Source organism: Pan troglodytes, chromosome 6 (assembly GCF_028858775.2).
Source record: "Pan troglodytes isolate AG18354 chromosome 6, NHGRI_mPanTro3-v2.0_pri, whole genome shotgun sequence".
NCBI classification, from domain to species: domain Eukaryota; kingdom Metazoa; phylum Chordata; class Mammalia; order Primates; family Hominidae; genus Pan; species Pan troglodytes.
The window spans coordinates 74,725,206-74,747,401 of record NC_072404.2 but is presented as its reverse complement, the minus strand read 5'-3'; the positions used below and the strand labels follow the sequence as shown (position 1 = coordinate 74,747,401).

Here is a 22,196-nt window from a genome sequence, read left to right as displayed (position 1 = left end):
AGGCGGGTGAATCACTTGAGGCTAGGAGTTTGAGACCAGCCTGGCCAACATGCAGAAACCCTATCTCCACTAAAAATACAAAAACCCCAGCACTTTGGGAGGCCAACGCCACTGCACTCCAGCCTGGGTGACAGAGTAAGACCCTGTCTCAAAAAAAAAAAAAAAAAAGAAGAAGAAGAAAAAGAAAAAGTTACAAAAATATAAGAGAAAAGATCTGAGACACAGAAGATGATCCAAAAGGTAGAACATCCCACAGGAATCCCAGAAAAAAAGAAATGAAAAGGGGAAAAAAAAATTCATCCAAGAAATATTAACAGAACTAATGCACACAAATCGTCAAAATGCATACAAATCGTCAAAACAAAAAAAATTCAAGTATACAGAACAATAGCTGAAAAAGATCCAAATAGTCACCTTCCCATAAAATTTCCAGAAATCAAGGACAAAGAAATGATCCGAAAATCTTCCAGAAACAAAATAATCAAGTCATCTACAAATTCGCTTTCTCATTAGCAATACTAACATGCTGGAAGACAATGAAGCTACGCCTTCTGAGGCAAAAGTTTTTAATAGTCTTCTACACACGACCAAATACGAATCAATCAAATCCAACAGCAGAATGAAGAAATATTGAGATGGGCTGGGCACAGTGGCTCACACCTGTAATCCTATCCTGTAATCCTAGCCCAATATTGAGATGGGCTGGGCATGGTGGTTCATGCCTGTAATTCTAGACAGAAGGATCTCTTGAGGCCAGGAGTCAAGACCAGCCTGGGCAACATAAGGAGACCCCATCTCTACAAAAAAAATTTTTTTAATTAGCCCAGCATGGTGGCACAAGCCCATATTCCCATCTACCCAGGAGGGTGGGTCAGGAGAATCGCTGAAGCCCAAGAGGTCAAGGCTGCAGTGAACTAAAATCATGCCACTGCATTCCAGCTTGGGTGACAGAGCAAGACCCTATCTCTTTTTTTCTTCTTTCCTTTTTTTTTTTTTGTTTGAGACAGGTTCTCACTCTGCTGCCCAGGCTGGAGGGCAGTGGTGCAATCTAGGCTCACTGCAACCTCCACCTCCCAGATTCAAGCAATTCTTCTGCCTCAGCTTCCCAAGTAGCTGGAATTACAGACGTGCACCACCACGCCCAGCTAATTTTTTGTATTTTTAGTAGAAATGGGGTTTTGCTTTGTTGCCGAGGCTGGTCTCGAACTCCTGGCCTCAAGTGGTCTGCCCACCTCGGCCTCCCAAAGTGCTGAGATTACAGGCGTGAGCCACCACGCCAGGCCAAGACCTTGTCTCTTAAAAAATAAAAATAAAGGCTGGGCGCGGTGGCTCACACCTGTAATCCCAACACTTTGGGAGGCCAAGGTGGGCAGATCATGAGGTCAGGAGTTCGAGAACAGTCTGACCACCATGGTGAAACCCCGTCTCTACTAAAAATACAAAAACTAGCTGGGCATAGTGGTGGGCGCCTATAGTCCCTGCTACTCATGAGGCTGAGGCAGAAGAATCGCTTGAACCCGGGAAGCAGAGGTTGCAGTGAGCCGAGATCGCTCCACTGCACTCCAGCCTGGCGACAGAGCGAGGCTCCATCTCAAAAAAATAAATAAAAAATAAATAAATAAAATAAAATAAATAAAAATAAATTCAGATGGCGCAGCTTTAAGATGGAAGATGGCTATCTACCCCAAAATCAACTATGATATGGACAGCAACATTAAGCCACTGAGACTTGAGGGCTGTTTGTATAAACTAATTAATATAAAGAGTCAATAACTTTTGTGTAATGTTGATAAATCTCGAAACACAGCATAAGCATCAGAGGAACTAAAAATAGAAATAGTTAAAAGGTTTCTGGAGAGTACATTTCATTATGAACTTTCTGTACACCTGGATTTGTTACCATCTGCAAGTATTCATTTGATCTTTTTGATCATTTTTTTTAAAAAGGTAAAAACATGCATAAAGAGGCTCTGAAAAAGGTTTTTTATAAGTAACATTAAAAGGACTTTGCTTTGGCTGCTCAGATACCTTTTTGCTTTTTTTCAGGTTTCCCACCTCCACTGCTTAAGGTTTAACTTAACAAGTGACCTTCGACTGTAAAATGAAGCAAAGTATCTGCACTCAAGTAGTGAAAACCTAAGAAGTACTATTCTGCGCAACTTCCACAAGAGGGCAGTAGAACCCTCTGAAGTAGTCCACAAAAGTAACAGACCTTGATTTTTCCTCTAATTTATTTTCATGCTAGCCTTCCTTAAAATCTTTTCCTAGAAAGCACTAACTAGCTGTGACCTGGCTAGGCCTCGTGGCTCATGCCTATCATCTCAGCACTTTGAGGGCCAAGGTGGGTGAATATCTTGAAGCCAGGAATTCAAGACCAGCCTGGACAAGATTGCAAGATCTTGTCTCTACAAAAAAATAAAATAAATTTTTTGGCTGGGAGCGGTGCCTCACACCTGTAATCCCAGCACTTTAGGAGGCTGAGGCGGGTGGCTCATCTGAGGTCAGGAGTTCGAGAGCAGCGTGGCCAATATGGTGAAACCTCGTCTCTACTAAAAATACAAAAATTAACTAGATGTGATGGCAGGCACCTGTAATCCCAGCTACTAGGGAGGCTGAGGCAGGAGAATTGCTCGAACCCAGGAGGCGGAGGTTGTGGTGAGCCGAGATCACACCACTGCACTCCAGGCTGGGGGACAGAGTGAGATACCATCTCAAAAATAAAATAAATTTTTTTAAAATAGCTGTGACCTTGTAACACAGAAACAGGTAGCATCTAGATATAATTAGAGAATGGGACTGGGCACGGTGGCTCACGACTGTAATCCCAACACTTTAGGAGGCCGAGGCGGGCAGATTGCTTGAGCCCAAGAGTTTAAGACCAGCCTGGGCAACATGGCAAAACCCCATCTCTACAAAAAGTACAAAAATTAGCTGGGTATGGTGGCATGCACCTATAGTCCCAGATACTCAGGAGGCTGAGGTGGGAGGATGCCTTGAGCCCGAGAGGCAGAGGTTGCAGTGAGCGAAGATGGCACAACTGCACTCCAGCCTGGGCAACAGAGAGAGACCTTGTCTTTAAAAAAAGAAAAAAAAAAGCAAAAAGGAGAAATCAAAGTACATGCCAGATAATATCACTAAATCCTCACAGTGACCCTGAGATAACCATACTACTACCATCTGCAATTTACCATTTCACAGATAAGCAACTGAAGCTTAGATGGCACTACAGCCAGACACTGTTCCCCCGCAAAAAAGAGAGAGAATGGGAAGCATCTTTCAACTAGATATCAGCTGTATTTACTTTAGTGTCTACCTTTAACACTTTTAGCACTATTAGAAATCAAAACAAGTTTCATTACATAGATGTGTGACATGAGGCCAGGTGCAGTGGCTCACGCCTGTAATCCCAGCACTTTGGGAGGCCGAGGCAAGCGGATCACCTGAGCCCAGGAGTTTGAGAGCAGCCTAGCCAACATGGCAAAACACCCATCTCTACTAAAAATACAAAAATTAGCCAGGCATGGTAGCAGGCACCTATAATCCCAGCTACTCGGGAGGCTGAGACAGGAGAATCACTTGAGGTGGAGGTGGAGGTTGCAGTGAGCCGAGATCGTGCCACTGCACTCCAGCCTGGGTGACAAGAGTGAGACTCTGTCTCAAAAAACAAAATAAAAAATAAACATAGATGTGTGATGTGAAAGTCAGGCCCATATTGGAACTATTAGTGCCATCCTTTTTTCCCTATTCCCTACTTCCATACCCATGGGCATCGATAATGGATTCACAACTTTCTCTAGCCTGCTGAGGCAGAAGCAAACTTCAGAACAAAGGCCCCCTCAAGACACTGACCATCAGACACCACCAATCAGCTCTAACTGGGCACAGGAGATGAAACCTGCCTACCGTCGCAGAAAGGAAAAATATTTGAGGGGAAAAGGCTGGGAGAAAGAATAAAGAAGGTTAGATGACCAATTCAGTTCACTGCTAAAGGACAGTTCACTGCTAAAGTTCACTGCTAAAGGGATTTTCTTAAAGTGTCAGGAAACCAAAGGAAAAGCATCATATAAAGTTCTTACCTTTGCTGTTCCAGTCTGAGAACCATAAAAAATCTTCACTCCAGACACAAAGATGTCTTTCTCTTGAAGGGAGACATAACCATTTGTCATCAAATCCTGAGCTGCTTTTGGAACAGATTTTTCCTGTAAGTTCTTGCCCTTGAAGACAAATAATTACACAAAATCCATCAAGTCTAAATCGTTTCCCAACTTCAGCAGGGATGAAAATTAGCACAGATACTGACACACTTTATTTTTCTCTTAATCTGACACAATGTATTTTTCTCTTAATCTTTCTGGTTGTATTCCTCAAATATTAGCCCCTTGGTATAATAAGGTCCTTTAATAGGCAGGACCCACATTTTTAAGGCTCATGATTTCCTTTCCCTCCAAGAAAAAACTTTACATACTTTTATCCTATAAGGTATTTTAGTAGAATAATAGTAGGAACTTATTTTCTGATCCTTAATTAATGGAAAGGAAAGAGAGGACTACTGACCCTTAAAGGTATAAAACAAATTTGTTTTTCATATAAAAGGTTCACTTTTCATTACAAAAATCTTCCTGTATCTTAAAAATGAGACACACCTATCAAAGAAAAAGTAAATAACTTAATCCAAGATAACTTAGTCTCCAAAAACTTAGAGAAGAAATTTATTTTAGGCATTTCATTAAAATGTCTAAAGACCAAACACAAAAGTAATTAAAGGTTCCTTTTAGTATTTAAATCCTCTATAAAATCTGATGCCTAAATACTCTATTAAAAAAAAAATAACTCCACTTACCTGCGTCTTGATGACAATCTGGACACAAATCCAAAGGCTAATGCTAACAGCAAAGCCCAAATAAATGTAAAACCTGTTTATCCATAATGATATTAAAGGTGAGGAGAGGTCCCATGTATCCGCAGAAGGATCTAAATTTAAAATGACACACACAATTTCATTTAAAGCTACATATACAGTCCATCCCAATTTTAAGAAGAAAATAAAACCAACCTTACATTCAACAACCCAGCTAAGAAATCTAATTTAAAAATCAACTGTTGGCCGGACACGATGGCTCATGCCTGTAATTCCAGCACTTTGGGTGGCTGAGGCGGGCAGATCACCTGAGGTCAGGAGTTCGAGACCAGCCTGGCCAACATGGTGAAACCCCGCCTCTACTAAAAATACAAAAATTAGCCGGGCGTGGTGGCGCGCACCTGTAATCCCAGCTACTCGTGGGGGCTGAGGCAGGAGAACTGCTTGAACCTGGGAGGGAGAGGTTGCAGTAAGCCAAGATCGCGCCACCGCATTCCAGCCTGGGCGACAGAGCAAGGCTCCATCTCGGGGGGGGGGGGGGGGACAACTGTAATAAAAATAACACACTATGTAGTAACGTAGTAAAATTATCACACTGTTAACACTAACTCAAAGAAAAAACAGAATATAAAATTGTATCTTCACTTCGAAATGAGCATTTAGAAGCAAGAGAAGGAACACAAAGTAAAAATACTTCATGTGAAATTAATTTTGTTTTGTTGTGTTTGCTCCATAAAAAAAGCTTAAGTAGTAAAAGCACTCTTTTTACTAACTGTACTTTCAAAGGCTCACGGTTAAACTTGTAAAAGATTCTCAAGTAACTGACCTTACATCTCATTTTTTTTTAAGAGAGATATGCAGGGACCTGGCTTCAAACGTTCAACCTGGGAGCAATTTCAAAAGTCGAGGCCTGAAATTTAGGCTTTACAGGTGCAAAAGTCCTAATACACGTAGGTAAAGTGGGAGGGGTAGTTTTCTGTCTAACCCCCTAGCCTCAAAAGGCAAAAGCCAGGTCAAAAGTAGGGATCAGTCCTCCTTGCTCTCAGCGGCGGCTAGCCGGTGCTGTCAAGTGCAACAGTCTCCGAAGGAAGGGGACCGAGGACGCCACTCCGCCCGGAGAGGGTCTCAGTAAAACGTTTACCTCCCCTGCCGCCCCAGGGTCCTTGCCCGCCGAGTGCCCTTACCCATCCTCCTCAGAGCCGACAGGAGACTAGGATCTCGGACCTGGATAGCCCGATGATTCGCACTGGTACCGCGAGACGCACCGAGCTACCTCGCCGCGTTAGCGGCGTACCGAGTGCCTGCAGACCTGTGGGCAGCCATGACACTGCCAGGCCGGTCCTGATTGGTTCAGAGGACGAAGAGGTGGGCCCAGAGGAAAGCCTAGAGCTCCGGGAAAGGAAGCCAGTGCCCGGTGCGCTCTCGGCCCTGCTCCGATTGGCTCAGAGGGGAAAGGGGGCGTGCCCAGAAATAAGCACCCCCCAGAGTTCCGGGCGATGAAGGCGGAGCGCTTCCGCCTCCATTTGGATTGGCTCAGACTGGGAAAAGGCGGGTCCAGAGAGAAATGATTGGCATGGGAAAATTAAAAGAGGAAAGGAGCGGGGAGCGGGGGAAATGCTATGTGGGCCTGTTTGGATCTTAACTGAAATAAACCGACTGTAGAAAGGCATTAGTTTTGGGAAACCCGAGGATGGACTCGCTATTAGATGATATTAAGGAATTGTAGTTAATCTCGTCGCGTGTATCTGTTAAGGGCTATAGGCTGAAGTATTTAATGCTGAAACCATATGATGGTTTCTTTAAAATACCCCCAACCGGCCGGGCGCTGTGACTCAAACCTGTAATCCCAGCACTTGGGAAGCCGAAGCGGGAGGATCGCTTGAGCCCAGGAGTTCGAGACCAGCCTGAGCAACATAGTGAGACCTCGTCTGTACAAAAAATTTTTTTTAATTATTTATTTAATTAAATTAGCTTGGCGTGGCCGCTCACACCTGTAGTCACAGCTACTTGGGAAGCTAACGCTGGAAGATCGCTCGAACCCAGGAGGTCGAAGCTGCAGTGGGGCCATGACCCTGCCACTGCACTCCAGCCTGGGTGACAGAGTGAGACTGACTTAAAAAAAAAAACTGTAAATAAAAAAGCAACAAAAAAATGAAAAAAGAATAAAACAAGGATGGCAAAATGTTGATAGCGGGGTGATGGGTACATAGAAGGTTCATTACACTTTTTTGTCTACATTTTATGTTAAAATATTTCTATTATAAAAGGGTGAGTAAATAAAAATATTTATTTTAAAATAATTCTATTATAAAAAATATTTATATTATAAAGTGGGTCTGGCCCTTGAATTCCGCGGAACGAGGTGGTGCCAACGCTGTGTTTCAACCCGGTCACTAAACATCCGCGAGCATCCTGTCAGAACTCTCAGCTCATTGGCGAAAGTAAATACGCCAAGGAAAAGCACCTCCCTTTTTGGGCGTGGAAAGATGGCGTAAAACGCCACAATACGCAGGCGTCATCTCTCACTTTTCCCCTCTCGGCTTCTGCGCCACCTGACGCCTGCGCAGTAAGTAAGCCTGCCAGACACACTGTGACGGCTGCCTGAAGCTAGTGAGTCGCGGCGCCGCGCACTGGTGGTTGGGTCAGTGCCGCGCGCCGCTCGGTCGTTACCGCGAGGCGCTGGTGGCCTTCAGGCTGGGCGGCGCGGGTCAGCCCTGGTTCGCCGGCTTCTAGGTCTTTGAACAGCCGCGATGTCGATCTTCACCCCCACCAACCAGATCCGCCTAACCAATGTGGCAGTGGTACGGATGAAGCGCGCCGGGAAGCGCTTCGAAATCGCCTGCTACAAAAACAAGGTCGTCGGCTGGCGGAGCGGCGTGTGAGTAGCCCCCTCCCTCGGGCCTGGGCCTGGGCCTGAGCCGTCACCTCCGAGGCGGCCTGTCTCTGCCCAAGTCGAGTGAATGGGCCAGGCTGGGGTGTTGGCCGGGGAGGAAATGGAACATTCCTGCTGTGAGCATGAGACGTCGCTGTCCGAGCTTGGCGCCTAAGCCAAGGGTTTCTTCTTTATTTGGTTGGTTCCGATTGGGTTGTTGGTTTGGGGTTTTGTTTTGTTGGTGTCATAAAAGCTGCAGCCAAGAAATCTCATAATTGTGGTCCTTTTCCTAGAATAATGATGGCTGAGAACCTAGTCTTACGAATACTGTCATAGTTGTGGGTACATCTGGTGTCATAGATCTCAGTAGCCCTAGCAGTTTAAAGTGCGTAGTGTCTTCACTGCTGCCATCTAGGGACTGGCATTCCGTGGCAGCAGCTGTCTGCACCCCACCCCGCCCCGCCCCACCCCACCCTTGTGTTTCTTACGTCCTCCCATGACATTTTTCTCCAGTGAGCAAATGGTAAAGCAAATACGGTTCTGAGTTTTGAAAATGTTCCCTCAGGCCGATGCGGGCAGATCACTTGAGGCCAGGAGTTCGAGGCCAGCCTGGCCAACATGAAACCCCATCTCTACTAAAAATACAAAGTTAGCCGGGTGTGGTGGCGCATGCCTGTAATCCCAGCTACTCAGGAGGCTGAGGCGGGAGAATCACTTGAACCCGGGAGGCGGACGTTGCAGTGAGCCGAGATCGCGCCATTGCACTCCAGCCTGGGCAAAAACAATGAAATTCCATCTAGGGGCGGGGGTGGGGGGGGAAGAAAAAGAAAACTGCCCTCTACACTAAAGGTCATCAGGGGGATTTGTTGTGTCTTGCCGTTCATGTTGTTGCCATCTCGTATTTAAATGTAAATGCATGTCCAAGTTTCAAGTATATTCACATAGGACTTTCTCTCCTGCCCTCACAAGGGAAAAAGACCTCGATGAAGTTCTGCAGACCCACTCAGTGTTTGTAAATGTTTCTAAAGGTCAGGTTGCCAAAAAGGAAGATCTCATCAGTGCGTTTGGAACAGATGACCAAACTGAAATCTGTAAGCAGGTGGGTAACAGCTGCAGCATAGCTAACCCTAATAACCATTTATAACGTATTTGCAGATATATTAAACATTAAAGGCTGTTTTTCTGGAGGAAAGACTAACCAAGCAATAATGTGAACTGCACAGTGTCACTTCTAATAATAAAGAACTTGGTGGTTTTGTTTGTTTTTTGTGGTTTGTTTGTTTTTTTTTTTTTTTTGCCAAAACCTCCTGAAATCAGATTTTCTACTAAATTACCTCATTTTTCTATAAATTACCCCATTTATAGAATGTGGTATACCTGAAAACTGAATTTGTTTTCAAGTATTTCATCTTTCAGATCCTTTTTTTTTGGGGTGGGGGGACAGAGTCTTGCTTTGTTGCCCAGGCTGGAGTGCAGTGCACTTCACTGCACTCAGCTCACTGCAACCTCTGCCTCCTGGATTCAAGCGATTCTCTTGCCTCAGCTTCCAGGGTAGCTGGGATTACAGGTGCCCACCACCCTGCCTGGCTAATTTTTGAATTTTTAGTAGAGATGGGGTTTCACCATGTTGGCCAGGTTGGTCTCAAACTCCTGACCTCGGGTGATATGCCCGCCTTAGCCACCCAAAGTGCTGGGATTACAGATGTGAGCCACTAAGCCCAGCCAAAAGATTCTTGCATCTTTTGGGCAAAGCTCAAACCATTACTTGCATTTTAATAGCTGGAGAGGATGAAATTTAATTTTCTCTCCAGTTCCTCATTTTTTATGGTTAGTTAATAAATAGTGTGTGATAGAGAAAGATAGTGATTTCTTAAATGTGTTGGCATTTTTTTAGATTTTGACTAAAGGAGAAGTTCAAGTATCAGATAAAGAAAGACACACACAACTGGAGCAGATGTTTAGGGACATTGCAACTATTGTGGCAGACAAATGTGTGAATCCTGAAACAAAGAGACCATACACCGTGATCCTTATTGAGAGAGCCATGAAGGACATCCACTATTCGGTGAAAACCAACAAGAGTACAAAACAGCAGGTGAGTGGTCTCTCATGTCATCAAAATATAGCCATGGAAATCAGTTTTCTCTGAAGAAATCATTAAAATAATGGGTCTGGGGCCAGGCACAATGGTTCATGCCTGTAATCCTAGCACTTTGGGAGCCAAGATGGGAGGATTGCTTGAGGCCTGGAAACAGCCTGGGAAACATAGGGACGCCCCATCTCTAAATTTTTTTTTTTTTTTTTGAGACAGAGTCTTACTCTGTTGCCCAGGCTGGAGTGCAGTGGTATGATCTCGGCTCACTACAATCTCCACCTCCCGCGTTCAAGCAAGTCTCCTGCCTCAGCCTCCTGAGTAGCTGGGATTATAGGCACGTGCCACCACACTCAGCTAATTTTGTATTTTTAGTAGAGTTGAGGTTTCACCATGTTGGCCAGGCTGGTCTTGAACTCCTGACCCTAGGTGATCCATCCGCCTTGGCCTCCCAAAGTGCTGGGATTACAGGCATCAGCTACCGTACCCTACCTCTAAATTTTTTAATATAAAAAATTAAATTTAAAAAAATGGGTCTGCATGGAAGCAAGTGGGTAGAAGGTTTGTGGAAGAGATGGAGGAAAAGGACGGGGTTGTAAAGATAGGTAGTTTTTTTTTTCAAGTAAACACAAATATGTATATAGGACTTTCTTCTTCCTATCCAAATCAAACTTTTAAAGACAAAATTTGAGTTTTTAAAGGGTCATTTTAACACTTCTTTTTGAATTTTTAAATTTATATATAATTCACATACCATAAATTTCACACTCATAAAGTGTGTACACTTTAAGTGGTATATTAACAAAGTTTTGGAACCTTCCCTGCTACCTGGTTCGAGAACATTTTCATCACCACAAAAAGAAAGTCAGTGTCCATTAGTAGCCATCCCCCATTTTCCCCCAACAGGCCCCTCCCAACCACTAATCTCCTCACGTTATGGACTTGTCAATTCTGGACATTTCATATAAATGGAATCATACAATATGTGGCCTTTTCATGGTTCATACATGTTGTAACCTGCATCAGCATGTCATTTCTTTTTTATGCCGGAATAATAGCCCACTGTACGGAAAGAAACACATTTTGTTCATTCATCTATCAGTTGATAGACATTGGGTTGCTTTCACTTTTGAGCTATGATGAGCAATGCTGCTATAAAATTTCTTGTATGTTTCTGTGTAGACATGTTTTCATTTCTGTATACCTGGTGACTACCAAACCTATTTCTAAAACAGCTGCACCATTTTACTTTACCACCATCAGTGTTTAAGAGTTCAGTTTCTCCACATCCTCAGTAATACTTGTCATTGTCTGCCTTTTTGATGATGGCCATCCTGGTGGTATCTTGTCGTGGTTTTGATTTGCATTTCCTTAATGATGATTTGAGCATATTTCCATGTGCTTATTGGTGCCTCGTCTGTCTTCTTTTGAGAAATCTCTGTTCAGGTTCTTTGCCCACCCCCCCACCCCCGGCCTTTTTGCAAACTCTGCCTCCCGGATTCAAGCAATTCTCCTGCCTCAGCCTCTTGAGTAGCTGGGATTACAGGCGTGCACTACCACACCCGGCTAATTTTTCTTTTTTTGTATTTTTAGTGGAGACGGGGTTTCACCATGTTGGCCAGGCTGGTCTCGAATTCCTGACCTTGTGATGCACCCACCTCAGCCTCCCAAAGTGCTGGGATTACAGGCGTGAGCCACCACACCTGGCCTTCACTTTCTTCATAGTTTTTTGAAACACAAAAGCTTTTCTTCTTGATAAGTCCAATTTTTCTATTTTTTTTTTAACGGTCACTTATGTTCTTAATGTTATACCTAAGAAACCATTACCTAATCCAACTACATGGAAACTACTTTGTTTTTGAAAACCTTATGAAATAATATAGTAGAAAAAATTGCATTCTCGATTTTGTCTTGGTAGGCTTTGGAAGTGATAAAGCAGTTAAAAGAGAAAATGAAGATAGAACGTGCTCACATGAGGCTTCGGTTCATCCTTCCAGTCAATGAAGGCAAGAAGCTGAAAGAAAAGCTCAAGCCACTGATCAAGGTCATAGAAAGTGAAGATTATGGCCAACAGTTAGAAATCGTAAGAGTCAAATATTTTCTTTGCTTCATGTTACCTAAATATTGTATTCTCTAGTAATAAATTTGTAGCAAACATTTAGATGTTGTAAACGTCAGATATTTTCTTTTCTTTTTTTTTTTTTTGAGATGGAGTCTCGCTCTGTTGCCCAGGCTGGAGTGCAGTGGTGCTATCTCAGCTCACTGCAAGCTCTGCCTCCCGGGTACACGCCATTCTTCTGCCTCAGCCTCCTGTGTAGCTGGGACTACAGGCACCCGCCACCAAGCCTGGCTAATTTTTCATGTTTTTTAGTAGAGACGGGGTTTCACCGTGTTAGCCAGGACGGTCTTGATCTCCTGACCTCATGATCCACCTGCCTCAGCCTCCCAAAGTGCAGGGATTACAGGCGTGAGCCACCGCGCCCAGCCAGATATTTTCTTAAGACTAAAGGTTGGTCAGCCTTGTTTACCACAAATCCTTTTATTTTTTTCCCAGCATTTATTTTTGTCATATATTATGCGTAGTATTTTAGATACATGATTTTAGCAAATTTAGCAACTATTTAAAATAAGCCACTTAAAAATTGCTATTTTAGTGGAAGATTGATAATTCCAATTACCTTAAAAATTTTGCAAAAATTAGTACAAAGCACACTATGGAAATTTACATTGAGTTTTCAGAGATAGCTCAATTGCATGCTTTACTCCAGTGCTGATCATAATCCTAAAAGACAATCCCAAATGCCACAATCCCAATGTTGAAATCATAAAAAAAATCAAAATCTCTAAAGTCCAAAGCCTGAACTTCTAATATCTTGAAAATCACAGTTCCAAAAGATTGAATCCTGGCTGGGCGCGGTGGCTCATGTCTGTAATCCCAGCACTTTGGGAGGCCAAGGCAGGTGGATCACCTGAGGTCGGGAGTTCGAGACCAGTCTGACCAACATGGAGAAACCCTGTCTCTACTAAAAATACAAAATAGTCTGGCGTGGTGGCACATGCCTGTAATCCCAGCTACTCGGGAGGCTGAGGCAGGAGAATCACTTGAACCTGGAAGGCAGAGGTTGCGGTGAGCCAAGATTGCACCATTGCGCTCCAGCCTAGGCAACAAGAGCGAAACTCCATCTCAAAAAAAAAAAAAAAAAAAGATTGAATCCTGAATGATGAAATTCTGAAAGCTGAATTCTGGCAAAAGGATTAGCACTCTTTGAGTTGTATGCAGGATAGTCGCGTCTGGTTAATTGCATCATGTGAGGAAAAGCTAGGACCTTGTTATTGTCTTCATTTGAAAATTAAAAATGGTTTAAAGAGATGAGTCTGGGTGCCAAGTTGATAAGGGGTGGAATTGTGGATGTAATTTTAGGTGTCAACTTGACTGGAAAGGAATCCCTAGAAGCCTGATAAAGCATTGTTTGGGGTATGTCTGTGAGGGTGTTTCCAGAGGATATTAGTGTGTGAACCTGGTGACACTAAACACAGAACATTTTAAAGAAGCAGCGAAACCATTATGTCCTTGTGACCTCACCCCAGAGCTTCAAACACAGTGTAAATTGAGCTGTCTACAAATTCATGTTTTCAAGGCTTTGCAGCTTATTTATTTATTTATTTATTTATTTTTGAGACAGGGTTTCACTCTTATTGCCCAGGCTAGAGTGCAATGGCGTGATCTCAGCTCACTGCAACCTCTGCCTCCCGGGTTCAAGCGATTCTCCTGCCTCAGCCTCCCGAGTACAGGCATGTGCCACCTCGCCCAGCTAATTTTGTATTTTTAGTAGAGACGGGGTCTCTCCATGTTGGTCAGGCTGGTCTCGAACTCCTGACCTCAGGTGATCCACCCGCCTCGGCCTCCCAAAGTGCTGGGATTACAGGCTTGAGCCACCGTGCCCTGTCTGCAGCTTCTTTTTAAAAGTAAATGAGCTGTAGAGAAGTGTTGAGTATGTGAGTATCCACTGTAGATGTGAACTAACTCATCTGACACTACTTGAAGTTCTAAAATCTTTGCAAAACTGTACACATGGGCCGGGTACAGTGGCTCGTGCCTGTAATCCCAGCACTTTGGGAGGCCAAGGCGAGCAGATAACATGGTGAAACCCTATCTCTACTAAAAATACAAAAAATAAGCCAGGTGTGGTGGTGGGTTCCTGTAATCCCAGTTTCTTGGGAGGCTGAGGCAGGAGAATCACTTGAACCTGGGAGGCGGAGGCTGCAGTGAGCCAAGATCACACCACTGCACTCTATCTCAAAAAAAAATTAACATACACATGGTGTCTACATAAGTCTTCACATTGCTTTTTCTCCTTCATACGTGGAGGTGACTTTACTGAGCTATAAAATGTAATGCTAAATTTTAGTATGAGAAGAATCAGAGTTTTCTAGTTTGTCCCTTCCATTTACAGCTGAAGAATCAGAATAAGTGTTTAAACATAGGGATTAATGCCTTGTCACAGGGGGCTACATGGATACTTGAGGGCAGAGGCTGAACTGGAACCCAGTGTGCTGCCCTACCCATTGTCTTATCTATTGCACCATAGAACTGTGGTATTATTAGAGATCTGGACAGCATTGTGCTTGCCTCAAAGGAAGTTAAAGCTGAGTTTATTCTGTGTCTTGCTCATCCTCATGTGGTAAACTGCTACGTTAAATGTTTCAGGTATGTCTGATTGACCCGGGCTGCTTCCGAGAAATTGATGAGCTAATAAAAAAGGAAACCAAAGGCAAAGGTTCTTTGGAAGTACTCAATCTGAAAGATGTAGAAGAAGGAGATGAGAAATTTGAATGACACCCATCAATCTCTTCACCTCTAAAACACTAAAGTGTTTCCGTTTCCGACGGCACTGTTTCATGTCTGTGGTCTGCCAAATACTTGCTCAAACTATTTGACATTTTCTATCTTTGTGTTAACAGTGGACCCAGCAAGGCTTTCCTACATAAGTATAATAATGTGGGAATGATTTGGTTTTAATTATAAACTGGGGTCTAAATCCTAAAGCAAAATTGAAACTCCAGGATGCAAAGTCCAGAGTGGCATTTTGCTACTCTGTCTCATGCCTTGATAGCTTTCCAAAATGAAAGTTACTTGAGGCAGCTTTTGTGGGTGAAAAGTTATTTGTACAGTAGAGTAAGATTATTAGGGGTATGTCTATACAACAAAAGGGGGGGTCTTTCCTAAAAAAGAAAACATACGATGCTTCATTTCTACTTAATGGAACTTGTATTCTGAGGGTCATTATGGTGTCGTAATGTAAAGCTTGGATGATGTTCCTGATTATCTGAGAAACAGATATAGAAAAATTGTGCCGGACTTACCTTTCATTGAACATGCTGCCATAACTTAGATTATTCTTGGTTAAAAAATAAAAGTCACTTATTTCTAATTCTTAAAGTTTATAATATATATTAATATAGCTAAAATTGTAATCAATAAAACCACTCTTATTTTTATTAAACTATGGCTTGTGTTTCTAGACAACTTCCTAACTCCCTTTCTTTTCTCTGCCTGTGTCTGTGGTAGGGTTAGGGAGTTGTCAGGAGAACTGAATAAGTCCATATGAAGAGTGCTTAGAACAGGGCCTGTACTTGTAAACACCTGAAAAATTTTTGCTAACACTTGGGATGTAATTGGGAAGAATTATTTTAGTATTTAAACACTTAAATGGACAAGATGCAAGCTTTTAAAAATCTACTTCAAGGCCAGGGGAGGTGACTCACACCTGCAATCCCAACACTTTGGGAGGCCGAGGCAGGCGGATCACCTGAGGTCAGGAGTTCGAGACCAGCCTGACCCACATGGTGAAACCCTGTCTCTACTAAAAATACAAAAATTAGCCAGGCATGGTGGTGCACGCCTGTAGTCCCAGCTACTCGGGAGGCTGAAGCAGGAGAATCACTTGAACCCAGGAGGCAGAGGTTGCAATGAGCTGAGAATGTGCCACTGCACTCCAGCCTAGGTGACAGAGTGAAACTCGGTCTCCAAAAAAAAGAAAAGAAATCTATTATTTCAAAAGATACATTCTAGAATATAAATTAAATTCACTCAAAATAAACATACAGATGTATTTCTGGACAGCAGTTTTTAACTGAAAACAGGCTTCTTGACTTGAAAAGGTACTGATTGGTTTATAAGCACACACAACTCCCTGCTAATACAAGCTCTCAGAAATGTCCCTTTAGTTTAAAATAACTAACATTGAGGTTATAAAGTCAAAATTTTTTCTTACATTGTTAACAAAATACATTGATAACATGGGAATGAACACTTTCTGTTAATGCTAAAGCTAGGCTGCTGTTTTGATACAGCTATTTGTTCAATATATCAATAGCTCTATCTTAGTAAGAAAATATAAACATTTAATAGAACATTTCCTTAAGATTTTCTGGGGCCAGGCGCAGTGGCTCACACCGGTAATCCCAGCACTTTGGGAGGCCAAGGCGGGTGAATCACTTGAGCTTGGGAGTTTGAGACCAGCCTGGGCAACACAGTGAAACCCCGTCTCTACAAAAATACAAAAAATTAGGCATGGTGGTGTGCACCTGTTGTCCCAACTACTTGGGAGGCTGAGGCAGGAGGATCACTTGAGCCCGGGAGGCAGAGGTTGCAGTGAGCTAAAATCACCCCACTGCACTCCAGCCTGGACAACAGAGCCAGACCCCATCTCAAAACAAAGATTTTCTGATTCTGAATATTCATTTTTTCTAAAAAGCTGGAACTTCAAGAAATGTCAAATGTGGATCACATCTGAGTCACCTAAACTTATTTTTTTAATTTTATACTAATTTCATTATCAAAGAACTTAACATTTTTGGTTCATGATCATCTTCCCAGTACCACAGCCATAATGGATTATTTTAAGGATTGATTTGACTTTTTCAATGCAAGCTGATGGTGTGTGCATTTGGTCACAATGACATTTCAGACTTAGGCCTCTTCTTTTACCACAGTTCTTTTCTCTGAAGCTTCCCTTGTACCCCATACACAAGTATTTGCTCCAGTTGCTGGAACCCAGTACTCTACTTAAATTCCTTCATGGGTCTGGATTTATTCAAACTTGTATTAGAGCTGCTTAATTATCTGCCTTCAGGCTAGACTGTGAGCTCCTTAAGGGCAAGGGACTTAGCAATGTGTGTGTATATCCCACCATGCTTTGGGCCTAGCAGATGTGGAGTAAATGTCTGAAATAATAAACATGTGGACCAGGCACAGTGGCTCATGCCTGTAATCCCAGCACTTTGGGAGGCCCAGGTGGGCAGATCACCTGAGGTCAGGAGTTCAAGACCAGCCTGGCCAAAATGACGAAACCCAGTCTCTATTAAAAATACAAAAATTAGCTGGCCGTGGTTGCTCACGCCTGTAATACCAAGACTTTGGGAGGCCGAGGCAGGCAGATCACGAGGTCAAGAGATCGAGACCATCCTGGCCAACATGCTGAAACCCTGTCTCTACTAAAAATACAAAAATTAGCTGGGCATGGTGGCGCATGCCTCTAGTCCCAGCTACTCAGGAGGCTGAGGCAGGAGAATCACTTGAACCTGGTAGGCGGAGGTTGCAGTGAGCCACTGCACTCCAGCCTGGGCGACAGAGCGAGACGCTGACTCAAAAAAAAAAAGAAATTAGCTGGGCATGGTGGCGGCCGCCTGTAATCCCAGCTGCTCAAGAGGCTGAGGCTAGAGAATCTCTTGAACCCAGGAGGCAGAGGTTGCAGTGAGCCAAGATTCTGCCACTACACTCCAGCCTGGGTGACAAGAGCAAAACTCCATCTCAAAAAAAATATATTTTATATCAGAACTAAATGTAAACATAAAACTATCAGATACTGGCTTACACCTGTAATCTCAACACTTGGGGAGGCCAAGGCTGCCGGATCACGATGTCAGGAGATGGAGACCATCCTGGCTAACATGGTGAAACCCCGTCTCTACTAAAAATACAAAAAATTAGCCGGGAGTGGTGGCACGTGTCTGTAGTCCCAGCTACTCGGGAGGCTGAGGCAGGAGAATCACTTGACCCTGGAAGATGGAGATTGCAGTGAGCCAAGATCACACCACTGCACTCCAGCCTGGGCGACAGAGCGAGACTCCATCTCAAAAAACAAACAAACAACAACAACAAAAAACTGTGAGTTAGTAGAAAATATAAGGAAATATTTAACCTAAGGGTTAAAAGACTTTCTTAAGAAAAACAGAAACCTAAAAATTATCAAGGAAAATACCAACAGATTTAACTACATAAAAATGTAAAATTTCAGAATGACAGAAGACCCTTTAAAGAAAGTTTAAAGAGTCCAGGCACAGTGGCTCATGCCTATAATCCCAGCACTTTGGGAGACCAAGGCAGGAGCATCGCTTGAGTCCAGGAGTTCAAGACCAGCCTGAGCAACATAGCAAGACTCTGTCTGTACAAAAATTAAAGAATTAACTGGGTGTAGGCTGGGTGCAGTGGCTCACGCCTGTAATGCCAGCACTTGGGAGGTTGAGGCGGGCAGATCACCTGAGGTCAGAAGTTCAAGACCAGCCTGGCTAACACGGTGAAACCCCATCTCTACTAAAAATACAAAAAATTAGCCGGGTGTAGTGGCACGTGCCTGTAGTCCCAGCTACTTGGGAGCCTGAGGCAGGAGAATCGCTTGAACCCGGGAGGCAAAGGTTGCAGTGAGTTGAGATTGCACCATAGCACTCCAGCCTGATCCTAGGCGACAGAACAAGACTCCGTCTCAAAAAAAAAAAAAAAAGAATTAACTGGGTATAATGACACATGCCTGTAGTCCCAGCTACTAGAAAGGCTGAGGTAGGAGGATTGCTTGAGCCTGAGAGGTTGAGGATGCAGTGAACCATGATCAGGCCACTGCACTCAGCCTAGGCAACACAGTGAGACCCTGTCTCAAGAAAAAAGTTTAAAGATATTATGGCTCAGCTGGGCACAGTGGCTCATGCCCATAATCCCAGCACTTTGGGAGGCCAAAGCTGGTGGATCACTTTAAGTCAGGAGTTCAATACCAGCCTAGGCAACATGGTAAAACCCTGTCTCTACTAAAAATACAAAAAAAAAAAAAAAAAATTATCTGAGCATGGTGGCACATGCCTGTAATCCCAGCTACTCAGGAAGCTGAGGCAGAAGAATCTCTTGAGCCCAGGAATCGGAGGATGCAGTGAGCTGACATTGTGCCATTGCACTCCAGCCTAGGCGACAGAGAATAAGACTCTGTCTCAAAAAAAAAAAAAAAATTATGGCTAGGAGAAAATATGTGCAACAGGTAAGACAGGTAAAATGCCAATAAGTTATGACCAACCAAGAAAAAGGTCTAATATTCACCCCTGAGCATGGGGAAAATTGACACATTAATTTAAAATTAAATGCAAAATAGGATATTCAGCTTCTCTCAGAGAAATGCTAAACAATGAGAAATCATTTTCTACCCATCATATTGAAGAAAAGGTAAGAGATTAATTGTGATATTGGCAAGGAAGTGAAGGAACAGGCACTTTCATGCATTTACTGATAGAAGCATAACTGGCTCTAACCTTTCAAGAAAGTAATTTGGTGGTATCTTTTTTTGTGATGGAGTCTCCCTTTGTTGCCTAGGCTGGAGTACAGTGGCACGATCTTGGCTCACTGCAAACTCTGCTTCCTGGGTTCAAGCGATTCTCCTGCCTCAGCCTCCCCAAGTAGCTGGGATTACAGGTGCATGCCACCACGCCCAGATAATTTTTTTTTTTTTTTTTTTTTTTTTTTTTTTAGTAGAGACGAGGTTTCACCATGTTGGCCAGGCTGGTCTCAAACTCTGTTTTTTTGTTTTGTTTTGTTTTTTTGAAATGAAGTCTAGCTCTGTCACCCAGGCTGGAGTGCAGTCTCGGCTCATTGCAACCTCCACCTCCCGGGTTCAAGCAATTCTCATGCCTCAGCCTCCCCAGTAGCTGGGATTACAGGCACCCGCCTCCATGCCCAGCTAATTTTTGTATTTTTAGTAGAGACGGGGTTTCACTGTGTTGACCAGGCTGGTCTCGAACTCCTGACCTCATGATCCGCCTGCCTCAGCCTCCCAAAGTGCTGGGATTACAAGAGTGAGCCACCATGCCTGGCCAGGTCTCAAACTCATGACCTCAGGAGATCCACCTGCCTCAGCCCCCCAAAGTGCTGGGATTACAGCATGAGCCACTGCACCTGGCCTGGTGGTATCTTAAAATTTTTAAATATGTGCACTTTTTTGTTGTTGTTGTTGTTGCAGGAGGAGGGTCTTGCTCTGTCGCCCAGGCTGGAGTGCAGTAGCAAGATCACTGCTCACTACAGCCTCAACCTCCCTGGCTCAAGTGATCCTCCCACCTCAGCCTCCTGAGTACCTGGGAAGACAGGCAGCCACCACCATGCCCGGCTAATTTTTTTTTATTTTTCGTAGATACAGAGCCTTGCTATGTTGCTCAGGCTGGTCTCAAACTCCTGGCCTCAAGCAATCCTACCACCCCGACCTCCCAAAGCCCTGAGATTATAGGCATGAACCACTGTACCTGGCCATGTGCACCATTTGATACAGCAATTGATTGCTCTTTAGGCATCTATCTGCCAGAAATAAAATTACCTAAATTCTAATGTTATTTTCTGCTTGTATTAGTAAAAACTGAAAATGGCCATCAATAGCAAATATAGGCTGAGTATCACTTATTCCAAATGCTTGGGAAATAAGTATTTTAAATTTCAGATATTTTTTCAGATTTTGGCATATTTTCATGCCTAATTCAAAAATTCAAAAACAAAAATGCTCAGGGACCATTTCCTTTGAGCATTATGTTTCTAATTTGGGGTTTTTTCGGATTAGGGATACTCAACCTGTAGTTAAATGAATTGTAACATCTACTTATTGTGGATTTTGTTTGTTTGTTTGTTTGTTTTTTTTGAGATGGAGTCTCGCCCTGTTGCCCAGGTTGGAGTGCAGTAGTGCAATCTCAGCTCACTGCCACCTCCAACTCCCGGATTCAAGCGATTTTCCTGCCTCAGCTCCTGAATAGCAGGGACTACAGGCACGCATCACCATGCCCGGCTAATTTTTGTACTTTTAGTAAAGACAGGGTATCCCTATTTTGGCCAGGCTGGTTTTGAACTCCTGACCTCAGGTGATCTGCCCGTCTCAGCCTCCCAAAAGTGCTGGGATTACAGGTGTGGGCAACTGCACCCAGCCTATTGTGGAATATTAAGTATATTTTAACAAATGAGACATCTTCCCGTATGTCCTACAGGGATGTCCATGGTAATAAGTGGAGGAGGGGTAGAGATGGAAGAGGGAATAAAACTACGGAGGAATGTATTATGGTGTGATCCCATTTTTGTCACTTTTTTGGAGGAAAAACCCTAAATATGTGTGTACAGGTGTATATACGGTTGAAAGAGCATAGAAAAATCTGTGGAAAAATATACATGTAACCTACACAAGCATATTACGACCAGCATGATTAGTTTTGAAATAAAGTTTTCAGCCAGTCACGGTGGCTCATGCCTGCAATCCCAGCACTTTGGGAGGCAGAGGTAGGCGGATCACCTGAGGTCAGGAGTTCAAGACCAGCCTGGCCAATGTGGTGAAACCTCATCTCTACTGAAAATATAAAAATTAGGCCAGGCGCAGCGGCTCATGCCTATAATCCCATCCTTCTGGGATGCCAAGGCTGGTGGATCACTTGAGGACAGGAGTTCAAGACCAGCCTCGCCAACATGGTGAAACCCCATATCCACTAAAACACAAAAAATCAGCTGGATGTGGTGGTGGGCACCTGTAATCCCACGTACTTGGGAGGCTGAGGCAGGAGAATCACTTGAACCAGGGAGGTGGAGGTTGCAGTGAGCCAAGATTGCACCATCGCACTCCAGCCTGGGCAACAAGGGCGAAACTAGCGAAATCTGTCTCAAAAAAAAAAAAATACAAAAATTAGCTGGGCATGGTGGTGGTGCCACCTGTAATCCCAGCTACTCAGGAGGCTGAGGCAGGAGAATTGCTTGAGCCTGAAAGGCAGAGGTTGCAGTGAGTCGAGAGCACGCCACTGCACTCCAACCTAGGTGACAGAGTGAGACTCTGTCTCTAAATAAATAAATAAATAAATAAAGTTTTCAAAAGCATATGAAAATACTAATTTAATAAGCTTTTTGGAAAATTTAAAGTGAAACTGCACTTTTATTCTCATTCAGATTCACTTTCAAAGATCTCTTCTGCCCTGCCCTTTAGAAATTGTGAGAGGCTTCCCTGGGTCTTGGAAGTTGAGATCTTGAACTTTTTCCCTAGCATGACCAGTGCTGTTGCCAAAATGCCAGGGGTTTGGTGTAGGTCCTGCCGCTTGCTGCA

At 43.6% G+C, this 22,196-nt stretch overlaps 2 protein-coding genes across 7 annotated transcripts in view; one reads left to right on the top strand and one right to left on the bottom strand.

Annotated features, from left to right (window-relative positions):
* Positions 1-6,393, bottom strand: part of LOC744965 (S-adenosyl-L-methionine-dependent tRNA 4-demethylwyosine synthase TYW1) — a 249,248-nt gene extending 242,855 nt beyond the window's left edge. For 4 of the 6 annotated variants that reach the window (XM_063814309.1, XM_024357849.3, XM_063814308.1 and 1 more), the window contains exons 1-3: positions 6,043-6,218; positions 4,841-4,971; positions 4,077-4,214 (exon numbers count right to left, since the gene is read on the bottom strand). In XM_063814309.1, the coding sequence (XP_063670379.1) occupies positions 4,077-4,214; positions 4,841-4,971; positions 6,043-6,046 (273 nt within the window). In that variant the 5' untranslated portion in view covers positions 6,047-6,218. Of the gene's footprint in view, positions 1-4,076; positions 4,215-4,840; positions 4,972-6,042 lie in introns of all 6 variants that reach the window. The other 2 variants (XM_024357846.3, XM_024357847.3) reach the window with 2 other exon arrangements.
* Positions 6,394-7,280: 887 nt separating this feature from the next.
* SBDS (SBDS ribosome maturation factor) lies at positions 7,281-15,326 on the top strand. Its single transcript, XM_519568.9, has 5 exons — positions 7,281-7,736; positions 8,700-8,829; positions 9,625-9,825; positions 11,741-11,905; positions 14,531-15,326. Exons 1-5 carry the CDS (start codon positions 7,609-7,611, stop codon positions 14,657-14,659), a joined length of 753 nt encoding a protein of 250 aa, XP_519568.2. The 5' UTR covers positions 7,281-7,608; the 3' UTR covers positions 14,660-15,326.
* Positions 15,327-22,196: the final 6,870 nt, after the last annotated feature.

Bases quoted from the DNA above. Each gene is read 5' to 3' on its own strand.
- SBDS (XM_519568.9), top strand. From the start codon at position 7,609: ATGTCGATCTTCACCCCCACCAACCAGATCCGCCTAACCAATGTGGCA. The intron at 7,737-8,699 runs GTGAGTAGCCCC...TGCCCTCACAAG, and splicing joins GTCGGCTGGCGGAGCGGCGT to GGAAAAAGACCTCGATGAAG. The intron at 8,830-9,624 runs GTGGGTAACAGC...GCATTTTTTTAG, and splicing joins AAACTGAAATCTGTAAGCAG to ATTTTGACTAAAGGAGAAGT.